Source organism: Ranitomeya imitator, chromosome 4 (genome assembly GCF_032444005.1).
Source record: "Ranitomeya imitator isolate aRanImi1 chromosome 4, aRanImi1.pri, whole genome shotgun sequence".
In the NCBI taxonomy this organism is placed as follows: Eukaryota; Metazoa; Chordata; class Amphibia; order Anura; family Dendrobatidae; genus Ranitomeya; species Ranitomeya imitator.
The window spans coordinates 188,862,847-188,890,103 of record NC_091285.1 but is presented as its reverse complement, the minus strand read 5'-3'; the positions used below and the strand labels follow the sequence as shown (position 1 = coordinate 188,890,103).

The window sequence follows — 27,257 nt, the reverse complement described above, 5'->3', positions numbered from 1 at the left end:
TGTTTTTAAGGAGCCCATGACAGCATCAACGAGAGAGGGGATCCACCCTTCATGGACAGGAAACCTACAGACATGAAAAGGCGGTACCTCTCTCTCGCATCAGTTGGATTACAGAGCATGAGAGGACCTCCTTGGTTAGTAGCACATAAATAACTTTTATACTTCACCCATGTGAGTAACATAAGGCTCCAAAGAAACAAAAAGGTGTTAGGCCTTACAAGAAATCAAGGCAGGGAATATAAGGGTGCTGTCATGGGCTCCTGAAACCCCCCTCCCTCCCATCCGATAGTAGCTTGAGTATTTATTCAGTCGCCATGACAGCACCAACGAGAGAATTACAGAGAAAAGAGTCTTAGGGAGGGACTACTGCCTCCAGCACCCTTCTTCCAAATGTGAGATCAGAGGAAGCACCCAGATCTAGTCTATAATGCTTAAAGAAAGTAGATGGAGATGACCATGTGGCCGCCTTACAAATGTCCTCAATTGATACCTCCGGCCTCTCCGCCCAGGATATTGCCATGGCTCGAGTGGAGTGAGCTCTTATACCTTCTGGAATTTCCATGCCAGCTGCAGAATAAGATAAAGAAATCCCTTCTCTAATCCATCTGCCTAAGGTGTTTTTGGACACTCTAATTCCTTTCCTAACTCCCTGAAAGGATACAAATAAGGAATTATCTTTCTTCCACGAGTCTGTAACTGAAATATATCTGAGCAGGCATCTTTTTACATCTAAGGAATGAAGTTTGATTTCCTTTTGATTAGAGGGATTAGGACAAAAAGAGGGGAGATCTATCTCCTGTAGTCTGTGGAACTTTGACGCTACCTTTGGAAGGTAAAGAGGATCTGTTTTTAACACCACTCTGTCTTCTCTAAACTGAATGTATGGAGGCTGTCTGGAGAGGGCCTGCAGATCTCTAACCCTCCTTGCCGATGTGAGGGCAACTAAAAGAGCTGTTTTAAAGGACAGGACTTTTATCAGAGCAGATTCAATAAGGAGCTATTTTTTGTTTGACAATGGGTCTTGACTAGTGTTGAGCGATACCGTCCGATACTTAAAAGTATCGGTATCGGATAGTATCGGCCGATACCCGAAAAATATCGGATATCGCCGATACCGATATCCGATACCAATACAAGTCAATGGGACATCAAGTATCGGAATGTATCCTCATGGATCCCAGGGTCTGAAGGAGAGGAAACTCTCCTTCAGGCCCTGGGATCCATATTAAAGTGTAAAATAAAGAATTAAAATAAAAAATATTGTTATATTCACCTCTCCGGCGGCCCCTGGACATCAGCGGGAGGATCCGGCGTCCGGCACGGCTTCTTTCTTCAAAATGCGCGCCTTCAGGACCTGTGGAATGACGTCCCGGCTTCTGATTGGTCGCGTGCCGCCCATGTGACCGCCACGCGACCAATCAGAAGCCGCGACGTCATTCCTCAGGTCCTAAAAGGCGCTCATTCTAGGACTTTAGCTGAGGAATGACGTCGCGGCTTCTGATTGGTCGCGTGGCGGTCACATGGGCGGCACGCGACCAATCAGAAGCCGGGACGTCATTCCACAGGTCCTGAAGGCGCGCATTTTGAAGAAAGAAGCCGTGCCGGACGCCGGATCCTCCCGCTGATGTCCAGGGGCCGCCGGAGAGGTGAATATAACAATATTTTTTATTTTAATTCTTTATTTTACACTTCCGATACCGATACCCGATATCACAAAAATATCGGATCTCGGTATCGGAATTCCGATACCGCAAGTATCGGCCGATACCCGATACTTGCGGTATCGGAATGCTCAACACTAGTCTTGACCTAGCTGCTGCCTTGATGAATCTAGCAACCCAGTAATTGCTAGCTAAATTACAATTGTATAGTGCTCCTAGAGCTGACACTTGAACTCTTAAGAGTGCTTGTAGCTAGTCCCATCTCTAAACCCCTTTGCAGGAATTCCAAAATCTTACTAATACAGGCTTTTTGACTAACCCTCAATCCTGAGACTGTCAAAAATCTTTACCAGATTGTAACATAAATATTTGTAGTAGAAGCCTTCCTGCTCTTTAGCAAGGTATTAACAAGTCACTGAGAAAACCCCCTCTCTCTCAGTAACACCCTTTCAAATTCCACTCCGCCAGATGTAAATTGGACACTCGTGGATGGAGAATTGGACCTTGGGAATGGAGGTCTGGAAGCTCCGGAAGAATCCAGGGTTGAGAAACGGACATCTTTCTCAGCCAGGGGAACCGTGGTCTCTTGGGCCAGAATGGTGCAATTAAGATTACCCGTATCTTCCTCAGAACTATCGGGATTAAGTTCAATGGAGTAAAGGCATAAGCTAGATTGAAATGCCATGGAATTAGGAGGGTGTCCACCGCATACAGGTTTTCTCTGGGATTTAAGGAGCAGAATCAATGTATCTTTCTGTTTTCTTTGTTGGCGAAGAGGTCTATGTCTGGGTACCCCCATTAAAGCCTGATCTGATTGAAGACAGCCTGATTCAGGACCCAATCCCTTTGTTTGAGTCTGTTGCGACTTAAGTAATCGGCCAAGATGTTGTGTTTTCCTTTTATGTGAAGAGATGTGAGTGACAGTAGATGAACCTCAGCTATCTGAAAGATACGATCGGCCACTTCCATTAATAATCTGGACAGAGTTCCCCCTTGATGGTTAATGAAGGCTACAGTTACCTGGTTGTCTGAAAATAGCCTGACGTGTTGGCCCTGTACGGACATAAAAGAATGACTTAGAGCTCGTTCTACCACTAATAACTCTTTAAGGTTGGACGATAAGGTTTGTTCGGATTGTGTCCAAATCCCCTGCACCCACATATCACCCATGTGTGCTCCCCAACCCCTGGGGCTAGCATCCATAGTTATCACTCGGGATATATGGTTTATCCAGGGAACCCATGTCCGCAGGTTTGGAATGTGCAACCACCAACGTAAGGATTGTATAGAAGAGTCGGACAAGGAAAATCTACTCAAGGTGGCCATCTAGACGACTAGCATTGCACAGTACATCCCACTGTGGGGTTCTAGTGTGGTACTGGGCCCAAAGGACTGTCGGGATGCATGACATGAGTGAGCCTAATGGTGACATTGCCCTCCTTAGTGTGACTGTTGGATTATTAACCACCCTGAGCATCATCTGCCGAATATTGTCCACCTTTGTCTCTGGTAGGTGGCATTCCTGCAATCTGGAGTCTATGATGAGACCCAAGAATTCCTGCACTCTTGCGGGTTGTAATCGTGACTTTTTAAAATTAATAATCCACCCCAATCTTAGTAAGGCTGATATTACTTTCCCCAATTGGGCCGAGCAGTGTGATTCTGAGTGTCCTGCAATCAATAAGTCATCCAGGTATGGAACCACTAGAACATCTTGTTCATGTAGATGCACCATGACCTCCACCATTATTTTAGTGAAAGCACGGGGAGCAACCGCAACTCCAAAGGGGAGTGGTCTGAATTGGAAGTGTTCTACAGTGCCGCTCAGTGAAACTGCTACTCTTAAAAACTGTTGGTGATCTGTGTGTATAGGGACATGATACTAGGCGTCTTTGAGATCTAAGATTACCATGAAACAATTGTTAAACAGTAGCTTTATTGCTGTTTTAACAGACTCCATCTTGAACGAGTGGACCAGTAAGTATTTATTTAGACCTTTCAGGTTAATAATAGTACAAAAGGAACCATCTGGCTTTTTAATCAAGAAGAGGGGGAGTAAAACCCTTTACCTCTTTGTGCTTCAGGAACTTTAATCAATACACCCACTTGTTGAAGTTCCTGGACCACAAATTCAAGTGCCCATTATTCTGTAGGTGAAGAATGGATGGGCGTTAAAAGAAACTTAGTCTGAGGTATCCTCTGAAAATCAAATTTTAGCTCTGTCTTAATAATGCTTAGGACCCATGGGCTATTAGAAATGTTTAACGAGGTCAGGTAGAAGGCCAAGAGCCTGCTTCCCATCTGGTCCGGCAGTCATTGTGGTTTTCTATTGTCCCAGTAGGAGTTGAACATAAAACCTCTACCTTTCCTCCTATTGACATCATATCTGGTTCTTTCTCTAGTAGACCTTCTACGATCGAACCACCTTCTATTAGTATCCTGTCTGTAAGGAGGTCCTCCTAAATAAGGGAACTGTTTTTTACTATCGCCCGCTTTTTCCAGTAGTTCATCCAGAACTGAGCCGAATAGATGTCCCCCTTCACATGGAATGCTGCACAGCTTTGATCTGGCCTGCATATCCCCCGGCCAACATTTCAGCCATATGGCTCTGCGGGCAGCATTGGAAAGTGTCACTGACCTTGCTGCTAGTTTTACGGAATCTGCTGAAGCATCAGAAAGGTAAGCCACTGCTCTCTGGATTATGGGAAAAGAGGATAAGATTTCATCTCTAGGAACCTTGTATTTAAGTTGGTCCTCTAAGCGGTCTGCCATATCATTAGAGATCGTGCTGTAGAAGTGGCTGCGATTGAAGGTCTGAAAGCTCCTACTGATGTTTCCCAGGCTCCTTTAAGAAACATCAGCCCTTCTATCTAGCGGATCCTTTAAAGTCCCAAAATCTTCAAATGGTGGGGAGGCTTTTTTGGAAGCCTTAGCCACAGCCGCATCGAGTTTTGGGGCCTTATCCCATGCAGAAGATGCCGCCTCCTCAAATGGATACTTTCTTTTAAAGGATGGCAGAAGAGAACCTTTTCTTTCCGGTTTCTTCCATTCCCTTGTAATAAGGGAGCTTATCTTGTCAACCACAGGAAAACAACTACGAGCTTTCCGGTCTAGTCCTTTAAACATTTTATCCTGTACCGATCTCTCTGATTGGGTTTCCTCAATCCCCATAGTATTATTTACTGCTTTAACCAGACGATCTATCTGGTCAAAAGAAAAACAAGAATGGCCGGATTTGCCCTCTGAAGATGATGAGGACGAATGGAGAGAGTCTGATCTTAGCTCCCCTGAGTCACTCTCGTCAATTGAAAAAAGGGACCTGGGCTCTCTTTCTTTAATGCCTCTATCCTGAGACAGGGATTTCACCAAACCCCTGACCTCCTGTCTGACCATTTGTCTTAGGCTAGTGGCAAAGTCTGGTGTCTCCTCCGCTATCAAACTGTGAATACATGGTCTGCATAGCTTCTTAGCGTGGCCGTCTGGAAGGGGAACCCCACATTCAGCACATTCCCTATGTTTAGCTTTAACAGACTGTTTTTTTTCCCCTGATAGATAAGGAGAGAGGGAACATAAGGGGAGACAACATATCACCAAGTGAACTTTCTCGAAGATCACTTACCCATGGTATAGTAAAGAATGGTACCGTAGTCTGTGGGGGATCCTTCTCAGCCGGTGATTCATCCCTACGGCTTGAGAACTTGCCAGGCTTAGACTTTTGACTGGTTTTATCTCCTCCAGGGCAACTACTGGCACTAGACTGCCGCTGGGTAACCGCTGCTTGGGGCTTCTCTTGACACTGCTGCTCTGGAGAGTGCTGCAGCTCTTCTTGCTCATGAAACTCCATATTACAAGACTTCTGAGAAGCACATGGCAGCTTCTAAAAAAAAACCATCTAATTTAATTACATCTAATCACCCTTGGTTCCAGCCAACCCATATGTAGGCTTTGCTGACAGAGGTGTCCACATTCACCCAAGCATACAGACATTAGCCTTCGGTAAGTGTTCACATTTGGACAGGGAGGTCAAGGACCCATCAGATTAAAGAGACCACCTTGACGATGGTTGATGGGCTCACACTATTTGGCCAAATCCTATGCAAAGCATCTCCCAAATATTTTTCCTAATGTTCAAAAGCCATTTTGCTATTCATATTTCATGTATTTCATATTAGACAATGCTTTGGCACGATCGAGTGCAACCTTTTCTTGTATATATGGGGCCATAGCTATGGTGTTTATGCGCTTTTAATTAACACTAAATATACCCATCTTGCTTTGACAGTGCTGCAATGTATACATTTTAGTCATTGAATTCCCGGTCCTGTTTATATACTAGCATTTGTGTCGGACTTTCTTTGTTTGTGTCCTTCACTTTACAATTAGTTTGTCCATATAATCCTTTTATTATACTTGTGTTTATGGAATTTACTATTTTATTGATAACTAATAAATATTTTATATATTTTTATGGGTAGTTTGCTGCTCTTTTTTTCTTGTTTATAATCCGCAGTGAAAAGTCTGATAACGCCAACTTGGACTCTGAAAAACTTTGCCCAAAACTTTGATTAATAATATCTCTGCAACAGAGGGACAAAAGAAAAAAGTTTATCCCACTCTGCAGCCACTGTTACATCATGTGTCCAGTTCAACATGAAACATTTGGCGAAAGTCCTCTTTAAAGAGAACCTGTGAGCTTGGTTTCACATAGAGCATTAGTGGTCTGGCTGTGCAGTCACTTAGCCCCAAATATAACAAATTGCTGTTCGTTAGTTTGTCCCTGAAAGTCACGCACAGCTAAGTCCACCTTTACTTACAGGAATTAAGTACATTTTTTATTTATTTGTACATTTTCTACTGTCAGCTATTAAGTGTAGAATCTGCTGAAACCCTTACTTTGTCATACTAGAGTTAAAGGACGCAATTAGTTATAATATGTTAGAAAATAGTAACATAATCATGGAGAACCTGTCAGCATGTTTATATTGCCCTCCCTTATGACGCTCATATCAGCCATGTGGTTTTTTTTTATCTGTGAATATAATGCAGTTTTGGGAAACTTGCTGTTTACTAGTTGCAGCATAATGTGATTGTTGTAAGCTATTACTACATAGTAATCAAAATACACTACAAAAGTGCAGTACGTTCACCCATAATTGACAACTGTCTTACAAATCAGTGTTTGTCCTTTTTTCATTCGGCCCGCAGAGCAGCATTAAAGTGCTGATAACCAGGGGTGTCAAACTGCATTCCTCGAGGGCTGCAAACGGGTCATGTTTTCCGGATTTCCTTGTACTACACAGGTGATAATTTAATCACCAACTCATTATTTGTGTAGGTGATTAAATTATCACCTGTGCAGTACAAGGAAATCCGGAAAACATGACCTGTTTGCCGCCCTCAAGGAATGCAGTTTGACACCCCTGGTGATAACTTCCATTTAAACAAAATAATTATGAGAAGTATTTAAGGAACCAAATAGTGGTTTTGATAAACTATAATTTATGTCTGAAACATCAGCACTTCCCAATTGGAAGATAAAAACATTCCTTTAGTGAAGAAAAAAAAACCTGGTGACAAAGCTAGGCCTTCTTTGACTCAGGGTGAAGACTGGTTTGGGCATTCTCCCCCGTAAAGTAATATTTCAGTTTAACCCATTGCCTGCATGTTGACGTACATATGCCGGCTCTCTGACTTTCATACAGGCTCAGAGACTGAGCCCGCATTTTTTGCAGGCAGATGATGGCTGGGTTCCTCAGCCATTATCTGCCTCCTCCACAATGCAATGGTAGGTTGCCGATGAGTTGTCATGATAGCTGAGAGTCTGCTAAAAAAAAAAACCTGTGCCTTTCATGATTCATGTCTCCAACACATTTGTTAAAATAAAGATAATGTAGATTCAGAGCAGGAAATTCTTTTTTTCTGTTACTCTAAGTATAATGTTTCAAAAAGTAGCCTTTTCTCTTAACATCTAAGATTTAGAGATAATGGTTTCCATGGATTTGAAATGGATATGTCACTAGATTTCACAATATAAACTGCATACACAAATATATAGATTTGTGGACTTCGTGAGGCTGGTGCACTTTAAAAAAAAAAAAAAACATGTCAGAATGTCTCTGGAATCCAGGATTATATAGACCTTCTGACATGTATTTTCTTGGTAAGTACGCAATACTTATCAGTTTTTTCTAATGTATGCAGATTAGATTGGTAAATCCGGTAACAGATCCATTATAAGTATAAGTATAAGGGTGGAGCGCGGTAATTTGCTTTTTTGCACTGCATGCTGTGGCGGCACTGTCGGTCGAAGAGAGGGGAGAGTGGGTGTGGCTTACAGTGGCTGATGGGAGATTTGTATTCCTCTGCCTTTCAGTTGCCATCATGCAGTGGGCACGTGAGGAGAGGTCATTTTGTGTTGAAGCGTATTTTTCAAATGCCCACTCGATCATTGCAGTGCAGCGTGCTTTTCGTTTACAATTCGCTGTTCCTCCACGCGGACGTGTTCCTGGACGGCAATCAATTGTAAATTGGGTGAATGCATTCAGAACAGCAGGGAATGTGTCATGTGTATGAAGGGGACCTGAGAGAAGGATTACAACACCACAAAACATCGAGAGAGTTAGAGCAGCAGTACTGCAATCTCCGAAACGCTCTGCTCGGAAGCAATCATTTGCTCTTGGCATTTCAAGACGTTCTCTCCACCGGATTCTTCATGATGAACTGAATTTTCACCCGTATAAAATGTGCGTGGTCCAACATTTGTCAGCATGGGACTATTTGACACGGCGGACCTCTTGTGAAGACATGTTAGCAACGATACCCCGTGACGCAATTGTGTTTTTTTCTGATGAGGCACATTTTCACCTCAGTGGGGGTGTAAACAAACAAAATATGCATTACTGGAGTGAAACAAACCCCAGAGAAGTTCACGAGAGACCTCTGCATTCGGACCGCGTCACTGTGTGGTGCGCCATATCACGAGTAGGCATCATTGGTCCTTACTTTTTTCAGGATAATGGTCGTGCCATAACTGTGAACTCCGAACGGTACTTGTCTATGATACAGGATTATTTTCAGCCGGCTCTTGAGGCAATGGAACTAGAGGATACATGGTTCCAACAGGATGGTGCCACTGCACACACAGCGAGGGTTACCATGAATTGTTTGAGGCAAATGTTTCCTGGACAGCTTATCTCTTTGAGGGGAGATGTGAACTGGCCAGCACGCTCACCAGATTTAGCCCCATGCGATTTTTTTCCTTTGGGGTTACCTGAAGTCTAAGGTGTATATCAACCGTCCCAACACCTTGGAAGACCTAAGGAACAATATTGAAGCTGAAATTGGCAGAATACCAGTGGACATGCTTGTTAGAGTTCATGAAAACTTCAGAAAACGTATGCAGCAGTGTGTGGATAGCGAAGGTCAACATTTGCCAGATACACTATTTAAAACCATGTAATTTAAAAATTCCATTACTGTTCAGTATAATTAAAATATAAAATAAATTTTTCTAATGATCATAATTTTTTTATTTCATTCCCAAATCAGCAAATTACCGCACTCCACCCTGTATAAGGAAATCTCTAATTTGAATCTTGAAATGTGTTATTGGGGCAAAATAGATGTTTTACAAGAAAATAGGGGGGTAACCAAAACTGTTCCTTAAGGGGACTCTGTTAGCACAGATTGTCTGTTCTAGTCAACTAAAACCAGGTGCTCGGTGCATCATGGCGGTGCCAATTATTTAAATACAACTTCCCTCTTGCTTGTTTTCACATCTATCTCTGCCCTTCTCTGGCTCTATAAAGCCAGAACTGTCAATCAAAGCTGGGGTGTAGATTAAGGGAAAACAAGAAGGTCGGAAGGTGGGGTCAAATTTTTGACCACTTCATGATGCACCAAGCGCTTGCACTTAGTATAGTCATGCTGTGCTGATAGAGTGCCTTTAAATGGCTATTCCCAAATTCATAGATTGTTATTGACGGATAACCATTTTATCTGTTGCAAATCGAACAGCTCTCTGAATGCTGAGCTCTGTATGACCTCTCCCACTTCACTGATTGGCAGCTCTCTGCCCATGTCCAGTGTACACAGAAAACTGCCAATCAGTAATGGGAGGTGGGGGTTATACAGAACTCATGAATATGCTTGACTACCTGTCAGCAGTTTTACTAGTCCTGTACTTATTTCATCAAAACCACAGTAAGCAGTCCAGTAAATGATACATCGCCGGAAATAGGATCTCTATCTCTACACTATGCTGCCCTCAGATTAGGAGGCATACACCTGGTGACAGATTGCCTTTAAAACTTTTGTTTTCTTCTGTTTACAACTTGTTTCCTAGGAGATTGACCACTGCTGCTGTCTAGCTAGTGATCGCTGTGGTAGAACTGGTAAAGATTAGGAGATAACAGTGCGCTCCGGTGATATTCGCTAGCTTCTAACCAGTGCTTAAAAGGTCAAGAGAAAAGAGTTTGCAAGCATTACATGTGTTCTGCTGTCTAGCTGCAGTGGTCGGTCTCCAAGGCAATAAGTTTCAAATATAAAATAAGAAAAAGTGGCATTATATGTTGAAATTTCAAGCACTGCCCCACATTATCCATTTATGGGGATGGGAGTAACCATTTAATTATATCTACAAACGGTACTAACAGAAGCAAGTATTAAACACATCATTTTTGATAACTACCATTCACAATGCACAGTCATTTGAGCAGCAACTGTGCCTCGTGACACTACTGATGTCTAATGTACAAGCATTGTCCCCTCTCGTACTTATTCACTAGGTACAAATACATTTATCATTGACCGCGGTCAGAAAGTAGACTTGTCCATTATGTGAACAGGAGGTCATGCTGTGCATGTAGGCAGGTGAATGAGTGCCAGCAGGAACATAAGAAAATAATTCATGTGAATGTAAGCCTATGCGAGACATGCCTCAATCCAGAAATCAATGTTTTTACCATTACATGGCCAATTTGTTTTACTCTGTTTAACCCCGAGCTCGAAGAATGATCACGAAATTGAAAGAATGATATAGAAAGATCCTTGAAATTACTGTGAAGAGTTCTCCATGACAGCGCTTACTGCACTTACGATTAAATGGATCCTATGCATTTATTCTCGGCTGTGGACAAGGTTGTTGATTGAAAATGAATCATGAGAAGCGTGAAATTGTTAAAATTTCCCTCTTCGTTTCTAGCCGTCCGTGATTTTGAACATTAGGTTAACCATAAATGAAATTATATAACTTTGTGTGTCATGAAAAGGTTTACTGTGTCATCCAACATGAACACAATTCTCTTCTTACCCATCTACGACTATTAGATTACAACGATTAGCGAGTAGAAGCAATTAATACTCACGCTATTAAAAGCGGCTCTCTGGGAAACAGAATAAATGAATACATGAAAAAATATGTTAGAAATTGTAAAATACTGTTAATTTATTTACACGCGTTTTGTCTTGTGACGTGAGCAATTATTATGATTTTTTCAAAATGTCTGCCATCACATTCCTGAACACAAATCCTATCTATAATATAGCAGGACTGGTCGTGTTTCGTCAGTGGCGGACACAAACCGAAGAGGGTCCTTGTGTAAGGATAGCTTATGAGCCATACTTTGTGTCTGTAGCAGAAACTGCCTGTTGATTGAAAGGTAAAAGTGGGCCTTCGTGCAACTGCACACATTACACCAGTGGGTCCGCCCCTGTGTCTCCTGCTCATCTGTTTATTCTGGGCACATTATCTATTAGGAGAGACAGGAGCCTAATAGGAGAGAATATCTGTATATCACAGCTCAGATAAAGCTATATCTGGCATAGATATTGTGCTCTAACATGGTATGCATCAGCAGTACTAAAGAGCTATATACACTTTAGACTTATTTTGGCCCAACCTGGCAATATTGACAGGTTTGGCCTATAGTCTAATGTGTATGGGGGCACCAGCTGACTTTTGGTCAGGGTAAATGTTGATTGCGCATGTCCAATTTTGGACTGTCGATTACATTGTTCTTCCAGAGATAAGCTGTTGGCCAACTTTTCGTTTTCATGGGGAGCACAGGAGCCCACTGCTGAATGAGCTTTCCTTTGTATGGGAGTGTCGGCTGAGATGGCTGTCGGCTGAACAATTAGCCAACAGCCATCTAATGTGTATGGCCAGTTTTACATTGATTCCGACATCTCCCTCAGCCGGTGTCTTATCCCTACTCTTCACTTATCCCTATGTGTGTACTCTATTATACCATTTCAATGATTTACACTGTGTTCTGTCTCTTCTACTTCACAGCCATTTAGGTTTCTTCATCTCCAAATCAAGTCCAACCGCCATTCTCCTAAATTTTTGGGAAGCACAGAACTTCCCCAATGGGAACCTAGCACGACTGGCATCTTCTGTGGCTGAGATCGGAAAGCAAGACTCTCTAATGTACATGATGTCCGAAGCAGAGTGCTGAAGGTTTTATCAGACACCTGCTCTATTCCAGCAAGTCCCATGTCCAAGCTTGGCCAAGGGGCTCAAACTCCCATCATTGGTCCGCGGGCTTACTCAAGAAAATGGCCCTTTCCTGGCAACTGTGGGTTAGAGGGCTTGAAACATATCTTTTCATAGTTTTATCCCCTCTGCAAGTGAAAGATTTAATGATTTGTCCAGCTCCTTTATGCAGAGCAGGATGATCAGAAATGGAGCCTGACGCCACAACCAACTGTGTGAGGCAAAATGCATTAACACAAAAACGCTGCTCTCATCATTTTTCATTAGGTCTAAACTTGAACAGACGTCCATATTTGAAGGAGGCATTGTCTATAATGTTTTTTTTTGTTAATTACTGTGGACCTTACTATAAAACACCAACACCACCTGGTATATATTGCACTGGAGAGCAAAGGCACCACAGACCCTCGTGGAAAGTCAACTTACCAATCACTAAAGACATTCCTTTTCTCTCTCTCTAAACCAAGTGTCTTGTATTGCTACCTTGTCAGTGAAGGTGCGACAGTGACACCCAGTGTTTGTGTTGTTCAGTTGTTTCACCCATACCCAGGTAAGTGAAGAAAGGTGCAATATTAAGCCGAAATGATTCCCACCAAACACAGATACATCCCCTACTTAATAGCCATACAAACCTTAGAGGGTGCATCAGAGGTCTTTTTTTTAACCCAAACAAGGGAGAAATCCCAAATAGAATTCATTGGCCCTTTCACCCCTCAAGCCAGCTGTATATGCAAAACGAGAGCACTCCCTGCTCCAGAAGTGGATGAATGCGTGTGTTTGATTGTGGACGCGTGTGCACAAGTGTTGTTTTTATTTTCAGACCAAGAAAAAGTCATTTGAACAATAAAAATGTGTAATGATCAGTGTTTTTTTTCTACATTCTGTATTAAAGTGCATTCAAGTATTTACACTTGGCCTTATGTATATATTCTGTTCATTCCGCTGAAGGTGTATAGTACTTTTAGGTGACTTGAATGTAAATAAATTATATATATTGCTAAACAGTCTACATGTTTTGATTGAAAGAAGAGATCATGGCCCGTTTTTTCTAAGATTTCATTTGCGATGTTGGTTTGCTGTGTCTACAGATAATGAGCAGGGGCAGACTGCAAATAGCGACAGTGTTGAAATAAAGTGAATTTTATTGAATGTTTTGCTAAACAATTACTTTGAGCAAGCTCCTTTTGTTTTACTTAACAATCAGGTTTTTTTTTTTTTGCTAAATATTGTTATTGTGAAAATTGGAGTAGAAAAATATTTGCCATCTGTGCAATATTCAGAAATGAAAACGTATACAAGCATTAATGCTAACTGACCAATAGATCATTTTGAAAGAGGACTTTTCACCATGTTTTAAAGGGGCCACATCATGGAATAGTGGCCTCAAGCTGAATAAAACATAAGTCTTTATTTTATAAAATTTCTCTTCTCCATTGTGGATAGATTAGCTTGCAAAATTTAGATTGTAATTTATGATAAGACCAAAGGGGAATTATCAGAGATTCATATCTGGGGCCATTTACTTTTTCCCCTATATCATGTTGACCAATCATAAGTAGGAGGTGTCCTACAGGGGGGAAAAAACAAGCCTCCAGAAAAGCTTAGAACCAGCCTTTCCTGTGTGATATAAAGAGTTTTAAAATTAGTTTTAAAAACAAGTCCATGACACCGGTCTGTGAGGCTCAGAGCTTGCCCTATTCTCAACCGGTTTGTGGATCAGATTTATCCATTAAAATCTATTGGATCCATATAAAACAGAAGATATTCTTTATACTTTAGAGTTTTATCCATGTTTAAGAGTCAATGGATGAAATAAAAAAGTTTAGACAGGATCTGCTTCAGTAAAAAAAAAAATACAACTAGAATTGCACCTTAAAAAAGGTTTATTTATTTTGAATGGTAAACAGATATATGAATGCAATCTTATACTTTTCAATATATCCTTGTCATAGTGTTGTAGGAAGTAGTTATTAACCTACTATAGAAAGATTTATTGTCAGTTAGACCATCTCATTACAGGTATATTTATACTGCAATAAACCATAGGATAATTAAATGCCGGACTGCAATAAATGTTCATGACATATTTAGTTTTTCTTTAATGAGTTTTTCTGCGGTCGGTGTTGAAAAATCCAAACTTAATCCATTGATTTAGTGTTGCTTCACAATGAAACAAAAAAAAGAATGAATACATTGCATGCAAATAGCAACCTACCTTACCTAGATCTAACTCAAGCTTCAACCACCATGCAAGGAATGTAGAAAGAGAATTTTGATTTGTAATCTTCTCAAATTATTTATGGTTTTTCTCACAAGCGCCTCTGGTTTAAAAAAAAGCTGCTTCAAAAACTGAAATACATCTCATGTACATGACTGCACGATATGAACAGTGAGTGGGACTTATGTGTGGTTGATGTGCAATGCCTACACGCTCTTATCAGCTAAGCCTATATATATTATATATCCATCTTATTGATATATTTTTAAGTAGCAACATAGTCTAGATTTAATGTTTTCAGTGTATTCACATAACTTGCATTAGACAGAGTGCCGCTAGGTATAGCTATACAGCTCTGGCAAATATTAAGAGACTCCCGCAAAATTTTCAGGTTTCTCTGATTTTTCTCTTTATAGGTATACTTTTTGAGTAAAATGCACATTGCGGTTTTATTCTATAAACTACTGACATGTCTCCGAAATTTAAAGCTAAAAATGTTGTACTTATTTGCAGCAAATGAGAAATCGACAAAATAAAAAAAGAAGCAGTGCTTTCAGATCTCAAATAATGCAAAGAAAACAAGTTCTTATTCATGTAGAAACAACAATACTAATGTTTTAATTCAGGAAGAGTTCAGAAATCAATATTTTGTGGAATAACCATGATTTTCAATCACAGCTTTCATGCGTCTTGGCATGATTGCCACCAGTCTTTCACACTGCTTTTGAGTGACCTTATGCCACTCCTGGCACAAAAATTTAAGCAGTTCTTCTTTGTTTGATGGCTTGTGACTATCCATCATCCTCTTGATTACATTCCAGAAGTTTTCAATGGGGTTCAGGTCTGGAGATTGGGCTGCCCATGACACGAATTTGATGTGGTGGTCCTTCATCCACACATTGATTGACCTAGCTGTGTGGCATGGGTCATTGTCCTGTTGGAAAAAACAGTCCTCCGAGTTGGGGGAACATTCCCTGAGCAGGAATCAACTGTTTTTCCAGAATAACCTTGTATGCGGCTTGATTCATACATCCTTCGCAAATATTAACCTGCCCAATTCCAGCCTTGCTGAAGTATCCCCAGATCACCACCGATCCTCCACCAAATTTCTCAGTGGGTGCAAGACACTGTGGCTAAGGCTACTTTCACACTAGCGTTTTTTGCAATACGTCGCAATGCATCGATTATGTGAAAAAACGCATCCTGCAAAGTTGTTTGCAGGATGCGCTTTTGCCCCATAGATTATCATTAGCGACGCATTGCGATGCATTGACACACGTTGCAACCGTCGTGCGACTGTTGTGCTGTGTTGTGGCGGACCGCCGGGAGCAAAAAATTGCAAAAAAAATGATGAAATTGATGAAATTGCAAAAAAAGTGCAATCTCACACTTGTTTTTTGTTTGGCTTTTTTGCTAGGTTAACTAAATGCTAAAACTAACCTGCCATTATGATTATCCAGGTCATTACGAGTTCATAGACACCAAACATGTCTAGGTTATTTTTTATCTAAGTGGTGAAAAAAAAAATCCAAATTTTGCTAAAAAAAATAAATAAATAAATAAATAAATGTGCGATTTTCCGATACCCGTAGCGTCTCCAATTTTCGTGATCTGGGGTCAGGTGAGGGCTTATTTTTTGCGTGCCAAGCTGGCGTTTTTAATGATACCATTTTGGTGTAGATACGTTCTTTTGATCGCCCGTTATTGCATTTTAATGCAATGTCGCGGCGACCAAAAAAACGTAATTTTGGCGTTTTGATTTTTTTTCTCGCTACGTTATTTAGCGATCAGGTTAATCCTTTGTTTTTATTGATAGATCGGGCGATTCTGAACGCAGCGATACCAAATATGTGTATGTTTGATTTTTTTTTAATTGTTTTATTTTGATTGGGGCGAAAGGGGGGTGATTTGAACTTTTATATATTTTTTATTTTTTTTTATATTTTTAATCACTTTTTTTTTTTTATTTTGGCATGCTTCAATAGCCTCCATGGGAGGCTAGAAGCATGCATAACTCGATCGGCTCTGCTACATAGAGGTGAAGTACAGATCACCTCTATGTATCAGAAATGCAGGGTTGCTTTGAACGCCGACCACAGGGTGGCGCTCAAAGCAATCGGCCATCAACAACCATAGAGGTCTCAAGGAGACCTCTGGTTGTTATGACGATGCACTGCTGACCCCCGATCATGTGACGGGGGTCTGCAGTGCGAGCATTTCCGCCCGCGCGGCCGGGAGCGCTAGTTAAATGCCGCAGTCAGCGCTTGACGGCGGCATTTAACTAGATAATGGGCGCGGGTGGATCGCGATTCCGCTCGCGCTCATTGCGCGCACATGTCAGCTGTACAAAACAGCTGACATGTCGCGGCTTTGAGGTGGGCTCACCGCCGGAGCCCACCTCAAAGCAGGGGATCTGCCAGCTGACGTACTATTCCGTCAGCTGGCAGAAAGGGGTTAAGGGTAGCATAATTTTAAAATTAAGAGATAGAATATCAAAAATAAAATCCAGAAAATCACATTGTATAAATTATATAAATTTATTTGCATTTTTCAGTGAGAAATAAGTATTTGATCCCCTACCAACCAATAAGAGTTCTGGCTCCTACAGGCCAGTTAGACGCTCCTAATCAACTCGTTACCTGCATTAAAGACAGCTGTCTTACATAGTCACCTTTATAAAAGAGTCCTGCCCACAGACTCAGTCAGACTCTAATCTCTACAACATGGGTAAGACCAAAGAGCTTTATAAGGATGTCAGGGACAAGATCATAAACTTGCACAAAGCTGGAATGCGAAAAATGGAGGTATTTGGCATTAACTCAACTCGCAGTGTTTGGAGGAAGAAAAATGCTGCTTATTGTTTTGGGGGTGTTTTTCTGCTAAGGGCACAGGGCTACTTAACCACATCAATGGAAGAATGGATGGAGCCATGTACTGTAAAGTCCTGAGTGACAACCTCCTTCCCTCTGCCAGGACATTAAAAATGGGTTGTGGTTGGGTCTTCCAGAAAGACAATGACCCAAAACATACAGCCAAGGAAACAAAGGAGTGGCTAAAAAAGAAGCACATTGGAGTGGCCTGGCCAGTCTCCAGACCTTAATCCTATAGAATACTGGAAAGAGTTGAAGCTCCGAGTTGCCAAGTGACAGCCTCAAAATCTTAATGACTTAGAGATGATCTGCAAAGAGGAGTGGACCAAAATTCTTTCTGACATGTGAGCAAACCTCATCATCAACTACAAAAAAATGTCTGACTGCTGTGCTTGCCAAAAAGAGTTTTGCCACCAAGTACCAAGTCTAGTTTGGAATTGGGATCAAATACTTATTTCCCACTTCAAAGTGCAAATACATTTATATATTTATACAATATAGAATCATAGAATGGTAGAGTTGGAAGGGACCTCCTGGGTCATCTGGTCCAACCTCCTGCTCAAAGCAGGATTCACTAAATCATCCCAGACAGTTGTCTGTCTAGCCTCTGTTTGAAGACTTCCATTGCAGGAGAACTCACCACCTCTTGTAGCAGACTGTTCCACTCATTCATCACCCTGTCAAAAAGTTTTTTCTAATATCTAATCTGTGTCTCCTCCCATTCAGTTTCATCCATTGCTTCTAGTCTTTCCTTGTGCAAATGAGAATAAAGATGATACTGCTACAATTTGACAGCCCTTGAGATATTTGTAGACAGCTATTAAGTCTCCTCTCAGTCTTCTTTTTTTGCAAGCTAAACATTCATAAATTCTGTAAACGGTCCTCATAGGATATGGTATGCAGACCAATCACCATTCTGGTCGCTCTTCTCTGAACTTTCTCCAGTTTGTTGTCTTTTTTAAAATGTGGTGCCCCAAACAGGACACAGTATTCCAGATGAGGTCTGACCAAAGAGGAGGAGAGGGCAATAATGACTTCACGTGATCTAGACTGTATGCTTCTGTTAATACATCCGATAATTTGATTTGCCCTTTTTGCTGCATCACACTGTTAACTCATGTTCAATCTGTGATCTATTAGTATACCCAAGTCTTTTTCACATGTGCTGTTGCTTGGCCCTATTCCTCCCATTCTGTTTATGCTTTTTTCATAGTAATCAGGATTCTAGAAAGACGTGCACTCCTGCTTTACAGAATAGCAACCCTTTTATTAGAAAGCAGATCATTAACTCCACACATTTTAGAAACAACTTGCTAATTTCTAGCCTGTAGTGATGAGCGAACGTGCTTGGATAACGTGTTATCTGAGTATGCTCTGGTCATGTTAATATGTTTGAGGCCCTGTGGCTGTCTAACAGCTGCAAAACATGCACGTTATCCGAGCACGTTCACACATCACTAGTAGCCAGCACTTTGCAAAGATGTAAGCACGGACATGACAAAATGAAAGCATAAAAGCGGTAGCAGTGTCTGCGACTTGGTCCATAAAGGAGGATGGGGCAAACTTGTGACCAGTTCTTTTTTCAACTAGATGGGCATCCTCAGACAGTACACCAGCCCCCTATTGCAGGTGGCACAATGAGGTCAGTCCAAAAAATATTACTATAGTAAGAGGTGCATGCTTAAACTGTGATACTGTGTGGGGCTACAAAGTGGGATAATTACTACCGTATTTTTCCAACTAAGACGCACTTTTTCCCCAAAAAAATTGTGAGGAAAATGGGGGGTGCGTCTTATAGTTGGAATGCAGGCTTACCGGCATTGTGGCAGCGACAGAGGTGCCGGGATGATGTGGCACAGTGAGCGGTATGCCGTGAGCAGGGTCCCTTACACATTTGAGGTGATGCCGCTGCCCGGTATTGAAGGAGAGCAGCAGAGCTGGGTGAGTTATGGCTTTCCCGGTGGCAGCGGCCATCTTCCTGAGGCCATGCATGCGCAGATTGAGTTTTCTGCTTCCTGGGGCTTCAGGAAAATGGCCGCGGGAGGCCGCGCATGCACAGATTGAGATCATGGCGGCCATTTTCCTGAAGCATAGTTCGCAGATTGAGATCTCGGCTTCAGGAAAATGGCCGCCTCGATCTCCATGTGACTCACCCAGCTCTGCGGCTCTCCTTCAATTCCACCGTGGCGTCACCTCAAATGTGGAAGGGACCCTGGCTGCTGCCACCTGAGGAAGTGACCGCACATCTGACGCCGCCACAGCACTGCCGCAACCTCCCCATGGAGGTGCACACAGTTCCGCCCACCGCAGCTCAGCATCACCTCACCTTTGCCACCACTATGCCTCCTGTGACCCTGCTCTGCCACTGCTTGCCCTCAGGTAAGAGATCTTAAATTCGGGCAATAAGACGGACCCCCATCTTATAAAAAAATCTTTTTTCTGCAATTTTCACCCAGAATTTGGGGTGCGTCTTATGGTACGGTGCGTCTTATAGTCCAAAAAATACGGTACTTGAAGTGGAGTCAGAAAGTTGGACACTACCACTGTAAGGGGGAATTAAAAAGGTAGAAGTTATTAGCATAGCTACTGTATCAGGGGGCAGTTGTTCCGAGTGGCCATTTCAAAGAAACCATCAATCTTAACTGTGCACACCAGTGCAGTTACAGTTTGCCACTATTTGCAGTGCACACCAACACAATTAATCTCTACAGTAGTTATGAGAAACATGGCTATCCTGCACTACCACTCTCCGTTCTGTAGGCCGCAGATTACTTTAGGTCTGTGGACAACAGACAGACAGGGTGACACACAGGGTAAGTACCAGACATGTGTAGAATGATTTGATGATGATTATATCACATGTGTGTGCTCCAGCACAATGACCTCACTGCATTAATCCACCTGCACTTTGGTGTTTACAAGATTCTGAGTTAGGGATCCAGACTTGCCAAGATCCTGGGTTAGGCGAGTATATGATTCATATTTTTTATTTTAATAGTACTTGTAGGGGTACTGTTGGTGCATCATGTAGTGTGGGGACTACTATGCAGGTATCATACAGTGTTGAGACAACTGTGGTAGCATCATATAGTGCGGGGGGCTTTATACTGAGTAAAAGGGAACTGAGAGCCCATCATACTGTGTATATGAGAAGTGTGAGCCCATCATACTTTGCATTGGGGAGCTAGGTGGATATTTAATTGTTTATAAAGGGAGCTGTAGGGACATCAGTTTGTGTATTGGGGTGCTGTAGGGGCATCACATCATGCATATGAAATCTGAATGTGGGGGACTCAAGACATTTACTACACATGGAGGGGGGGACTCGGGAGACATTATTAAAGGTTACGTGGTGAAAAGAATAATTGTTAAAAGTGACACGGTATTGTGAACGTCAAAAGTACACATAGGGCATTATTACTTTCTTGGGGGGGCAAAATGTGGACACCATTTTCTAGAGCACTTGCACAGGGTATTAATATTTGTTAAAGGGCAATTTTACCATTAGAGGGTACAAAAGGTCATTTTACTATGCAATGGTTACCAAGGCGGATGTTATTATGTAGTGCGTGTAAAAGCAGCAGCTCGCCTATAGCTATCGCTCCAGACAACTTAAATTTGTAATTTATTTATTCATCTATCCCTGAAAAACAGCTGATGAGGCACTGATGGCAACAACAGATACACTGATCAAAAACACTGACAAGTACCTTTTTGTCATGTACGTGTTACTTAACTTAACTGTTAGGCTACGGTCAAACTAGCAGTATTTGGTCAGTATTTTACATCAGTATTTGTAAGCCAAAACCAGGAGTGTTTGATAAATGCATAAGTGGTGCATATGTTTCTGTTATGTGGGATGTGGAGTCGCACCTCCTGGAAGGGCACCCAGATAGTGACCTCTATCCGGGAGACCAAGTGACTTACACCCGGCATTAGTCTGGGATCAGACATCAGACCTTGGGGAACGATTAACTTCACCGCTGCATCCCGATAATACATCTCAGGAGTTGCGCAGAGAATGGGTGGAGTCCACTGGGAGCGCTCAGGGGCCGATCTAATGGGGGTCCCTGGGGAAAGCCAAATGGAAGGAGATCGGGTGCAAGTTCTCAGCTGAGAAGAATATAACAGATAGCGCACAAGTTGGAGAATGAGGAGGGAAAACACGCAGCTCAACAGAAGGCCCAGGAGGAGCAGAATAAGCAGGCAAAGGCCCAGGCCTGCCAGGCCAGGTATGCAGACCGGGGTCCGCTGAGGCAGGGCACCGTGGTTACATTCAGGCTGAAGCAAGGCTGGGGGGATTCATCAAGGAGCCCGGGATGATAGAGGTATTTGTCACCAGGCAGGATGTAGAATCGCACCTCCTGGAAGGGCACCCAGATAGTGACCTCTATCCGGGAGACCAAGTGACTTACATCCGCCATTGGATTGAAAAGGGTTGGTACGCCCTTGCCTTGCGCAGGCGTGTACTATGGAGGACAGAGAATGAACTTCAATCCAATATACAGGCCAGCATGCAGCCAGCGGGTAAGGAAAGGGTGAATCAAAAACCCCAAAACCCCGCCTCCATGGCTGAAAATTGTTCCCTCCAAATTCAGGTGACAGTGTCCCTTTAACATTTGTAAGTGCCTATGGAAAAAGTACAGAACACCAACCAGAGGCCTCTTCACCAGCTGCTGCACTGATCCCCGCAGCTACAGAAAACCATCAAATGTGCTCCCAGGCCACCCAAACCCCGGAGCTGGGAGATGACCAATTTGTGCTACCCAGTGTAGCACAAGAACAGACTTCCCAGTCCAGGAGGATGCAAGCCTGAGGACCTACCCTGGAAAAAGAAGCAAAAGTAAGCAGAATGTGACGTTAATGTAAATAGTTAAGTAAACCTGGTTAGGTTTTGTTAAAGGACAATGTGTTAAATCTTGTTAAGGATAAAGTGTTAAGTCATGTTGATTTAAAAAGACAGTGTAGTCATGGACAGTGAGTGCCAGAACTTTATTGTATAATGTTAGCACATCTTAATGTGCTCTTTATTGGTTTCACAGCAAACCTTTACAGTGTGAGTGTAGCACTAGACTACAGAAAAAAAACCGTCTGGCGTGGCCCTGGACCTACGTTGGGGGTTTGAGACTGTTCCCCCATATTGTACCTAAGTGAAGAAGAAGAATACCTTGGTTCGGGATTTTTTTTAACCCTGTTGAACTTGATAGGAACGTTTTATTTATAGTGAAGTGACATTGCATATTTGAGATGGTTTTCAAATTATGGTAAAGCTATTTTCGTAGTTTCAGATAGTTAGGGTCACACTGCGTTAGGGCAGTCCGCTTAGCGCATAGCGCTACGGACTGCGCTAATGCAATGTCCCAAAAGGGATCGCGTTTGCCGATCCCGCTAGCGCAAATCCCCGATCTGTGCTAGCGAGGAACAGACCACGAACGCTGCAAGCAGCGTTCACGGTCCGTCACTCAAATGATGGCACATCGCTAGCGCACACCCACGCGCTAGCGATGCGTTCGCTATTACAATCAATGACGGCATTAATGGACTATGTTACACCGCGTTATGCCGCGGTGTAACGTAGTCCATTAAACGTACCGCCATAACGCAGTGTGACCCTAGCCTTAACTTTAATAAAGCTATATTTATAATAGTTATATGCAACGTTCAAGTGAAGGTGCCTCCCATAAAGGGACGAAGAGTTCCTGTCTGTTACCTGTTGCAATGCTGCATTACAGAAAAATATTTTTTGTATGTTTTACACTTGTTTGCTCTATTGCAGCCCGAAGATGTGCTGTGTTTAACGGGGGGGAAATGTGGCGCCTCTGAGGGTCCAGTTGCCACAGAGGTACTGCACCACAGACAGGTGTGGTACTCCGCTCTCAGGTAAGGAGGGGGCGCTACCCAGAACTCAGACACTTGCATCCAACACCTGAACTCCCAAGGGCAGGGAGGAGCTAGGTAGAGGGTGTGGGTGGAGAAAGCAGCAGAGGGAGTGCTGAAGGAAGTGACAGTGAGAGCAGAGAGACAGTTGATGCTGGGAACTGGAGTGGAGAGCAGCTCATCCCTGGACCAGAGGACAAAAGAAAGAGAAAGGAGGTACAGAAGAAACAGAAAGATAAGCTTCAGCGGAGAGAGAAAGAAAGCGTCCTAGGGGCATGGGTAGTGAGAAATCCACTTGTGGGGCCCGCATCCATGCTGACCGTAATCAGCTGGAGGGACCTGGTTGCAGTGGGGGAACCAGCTCCCAAAACTAGTGGAGGATCTGAGGATTCAGCTAGCCAACCAGAGACTACTGTAAGTGCTGCAGCTGCTTCCACACGTAATCGCCGAAAAGGCAGCCGCATAGAATCAAGGGGACCTAGAGTACATCGCTCGAGGCTGCTGGCTTGGGACACTGCGTGTGAAGGCTCAGGGCAGGAGCGGTGGGAGTCAGCGCAGTGAGACAGGCAGGGAAGGAACATAAAAAGGGGGTTCTGACATGGTGTACTCCCCAAATTACTTGAAAGCTGGCTGGATCACCAACCTGGAGGACACAGCACCCCGGCTGGGAATGCAACTGGAGAACTGTGAGTATAAGTGTGGAAACTGCACTCCGCTGTGTCCTCGAATTTTTTTTACTGCGTAACGTACCCTGCACCTTAACATTCACACCACCTTTCACTTTTTAACTGCCCTGGGGCCTAGCTCTACCCATGAGGAGCTGTAACATCTCTGCTGCATCACCACAGTGATGCTGCCTTCCTCTCGGGGAGGGTAATGTCATGCCTGGAGGCAGGAGGGATCCCTGTGGCAGGTAATCTTACATGCAACACTGACTCCAGACTGGTCTATAGGAGGAGCTAGGCTGTTGGTAGCAGACAGTGAAGGAGCACAGTAGGACCTAAGAGCTAGAGGAGGGCAGCGACTGGGCCCCTCTAAGCTGAGCGCAGAAACAAGGCACTGGGAAAAAGGGCCGGACTCGGACTAAAATTCAGCCCTGGCATTTGAAGTTACACAGGCCCACTTGTCACATGATGACTGTATAATATCTTTGTACACTTGTAGGCAGAGCTGGTTTTAGGCAAAGTGGGGCCCTAAATGCTAACATATTGCACATCCCACAAAAGCATTTCGGTTGTATTTACATGTGCTGATCTCAGGCCGCTAAATGAGTTTGATCGACAATACTGAAGTTGTTCAACGCTTGTTTCCCAGCCTCTTTACACCAGATGAGGAATAAGAATGGGACAGAACGATCACTAATAGATCACCATACAGTATTATGTTAGCAGCAGCACATCTCCAGTTTACACGGGCGATATGCTGCTGAGAACAATGATTTTTGTTCCAGCAAAAACAATCTGAATATGCAGCATTTTACTTGTTTAGTAAAATACACCCCATAGTCCTCCATATATTATAATGTGCACCACAGTCCTCCATATAGTATAATATACTCCCTATAGTCCTCGATATATTAAAATACACTGCTCAGTCCTCCATATAGCATAATACACTCCTCATAGTGCTCCATATAGTATGCACCGCCATAGTCATCCATGTAGTACAATTCGCTTCCCATAGTATAATGCACCCCATAGTTCTTCATATAGTATGACGTATTCCCCATAGTCCTCAATGCAGTATAATGCAGCCCACATAGTATAATGCAGCCACCCCATAGAATATGATGCAGCCCCCCTCAGAGTATGATTCAATCACCCCTCAAAGAATATAAATAACAGCTCCCCCATAGAATATAATGTAGCCCCGAATAGAATAGAATACAGCCCACCTCCCCACAGAATATAAAGCAGCCTTATCAGAGTATGATGCAATCATCCCTCATAAAAGCTAATACAGCCCCCCATAGAATATAGTACAGCCCACCTCCCCATAATATATAATGCAGCCCCCCATAGTATATAACAGCCTCCCCCATAGAATATAATATACCCCCACAATAGTATAACACAGCCACATAGTATATAACACGGCCTCCTCCATAGAATATAATATACCCCCATAGTATATAGCACAACCCTCATAGCATATAGCACAGCCCGCATAGCATATAGCACAACCTGCATAGCAGATAACACAGCCGACATAGTAGTATACAGCACAGCCCACACAATAGTATATAGCACAGCCCACACATTAGTATAAAGCACAACCCACACAGTAGTATACAGCACAGCCCACATAGTAGTATACAGCACAGCCCACATAGTAGTATACAGCACAGCCCACACAGTAGTATACAGCACTGTTATGGACCTGGTGGTTAGGAGCACTCGACACGACCTGATAGTTAAACTCACACAGGACAAGCTCTGGGATGTGGGAGCTCTGCTGACCGCAGCCCCTAATCCTATCACAACAACTAGAAATAGCCGTGGAGTGTTCCTGACACTCCCTAGACGCCTCTTCACAGCCTAAGAGCTAGCTAGCCCTAGAGAAAGAAAATAAAGCCTACCTTGCCTCAGAGAAATTCCCCAAAGGAAAAGGCAGCCCCCCACATATAATCACTGAGAGTAAAGATGAAAGTCACAAATGCAGAAATGAAACAGGTTTCAGCAAAGGGAGGCCAGACTTACTAAACAGACAGAGGATAGGAAAGGTATCTTTGTGGTCAGCACAAAAAAACTACAAAAGACCACGCAGAGTGTGCAAAAAGACCTCCGCACCGACTAACGGTGCGGAGATGCCACTCTGCATCCCAGAGCTTCCAGCTAGCAAGGCAAAATCATGATAACCAGCTGGACAAAGAAACAATGAACAAATAATAACTAGCAGGAACTTAGCTTCTGCTGGAGAAGACAGGTCACCAGAAAGATCCAAGAGCGAACTGAACCAATGCAGGAACATTGACAGCTGGCATGGAGTAACGATCTGAGTGGAGTTAAATAGAGCAGCCAACCAAAGGATAAACCACGTCACCTGTGTAAGGAACCTCAGAAGCAGCAGCTCCACTCACAGCCACCAGAGGGAGTCCATGGACAGAAATCGCCGAAGTACCATTCACAACCACAGGAGGGAGTTCGACAACAGAATTCACAACACAGCACAGCCCACACAGTAGTATACAGCACAGCCCACATAGTAGTGTACAGCACAGCCCACATAGTAGTATACAGCACAGCCCACATAGTAGTATACAGCACAGCCCACATAGTAGTATACAGCACAGCCCACATAGTAGTAGTTGGACGCAACGCGCATGCGCCGACAGCGCCCCCATGATTGGTCGACATACATCACATGGTTAGGGTCGGGGGTTATTTCAAGGTCCTTTTCGGCAGTAAGTGGCTATCCCCTTGAGGAAGCGGCACGGCGCTGCCGCGAAACGTGTGTCGGGGTCCACCTCTCCCCACCCTCCCCCCCGCTATCGGTAAGCTCTGCACCAGTACCAGCCATCTTACTTCTGTGGTGACGTTATGAAGTCCGATGCTTGGACATTGGTCTGGGAACTGGGTGCTTTATTTGGGCTAGGCCCTTTTGTGGCCGTTTATTTGCACTTAGCACCTTATTAGGCTTTACTGCTGAGGGGGATGGGCCTGTATGCTCCCATTGTGTGGAGTATTACTTGTGGGGCTGGGATGGGGGCTTTTTTCAGCATTTTATAGACACTCATGTTGCTCCTGTTACTTATTAATGCTATATTGCTATTGAACTGTATGTTTTTGCTTATGTAGTAAATTATGTAATAAACGCTATTTATATTTGGTTCATCGATGCTCCGGGTTGTTCTCCTTAATTCTATATGGTATTTTGGAGCGGATTTAGTGAGTTTAGGGAGTGCATGGTAAACTTATTTCCAATGGGCCTCCTTTCTCACAATATGCATTTGGGATTTTTGTTGTCAGCACAGCCCACACAGTAGTATACAGCACAGCCCACCCAGTAGTATACAGCACAGCCCACCCAGTAGTATACAGCACAGCCCACACAGTAGTATACAGCACAGCCCACACAGTAGTATACAGCACAGCCCACATAGTAGTATACAGCACAGCCCACATAGTAGTATACAG

At 43.2% G+C, this 27,257-nt stretch overlaps 1 protein-coding gene across 2 annotated transcripts in view; it reads left to right on the top strand.

The window, feature by feature from the left end:
- The window catches only part of UNC5A (unc-5 netrin receptor A), a 635,513-nt gene extending 622,355 nt beyond the window's left edge, over positions 1-13,158 (top strand). For both annotated transcript variants that reach the window (XM_069764183.1, XM_069764184.1), the window contains one exon: positions 11,953-13,158. In XM_069764183.1, coding sequence (XP_069620284.1) covers positions 11,953-12,118 — 166 coding nt within the window. In that variant the 3' untranslated portion in view covers positions 12,119-13,158. The remainder of the gene's footprint in view (positions 1-11,952) is intronic.
- Positions 13,159-27,257: the final 14,099 nt, after the last annotated feature.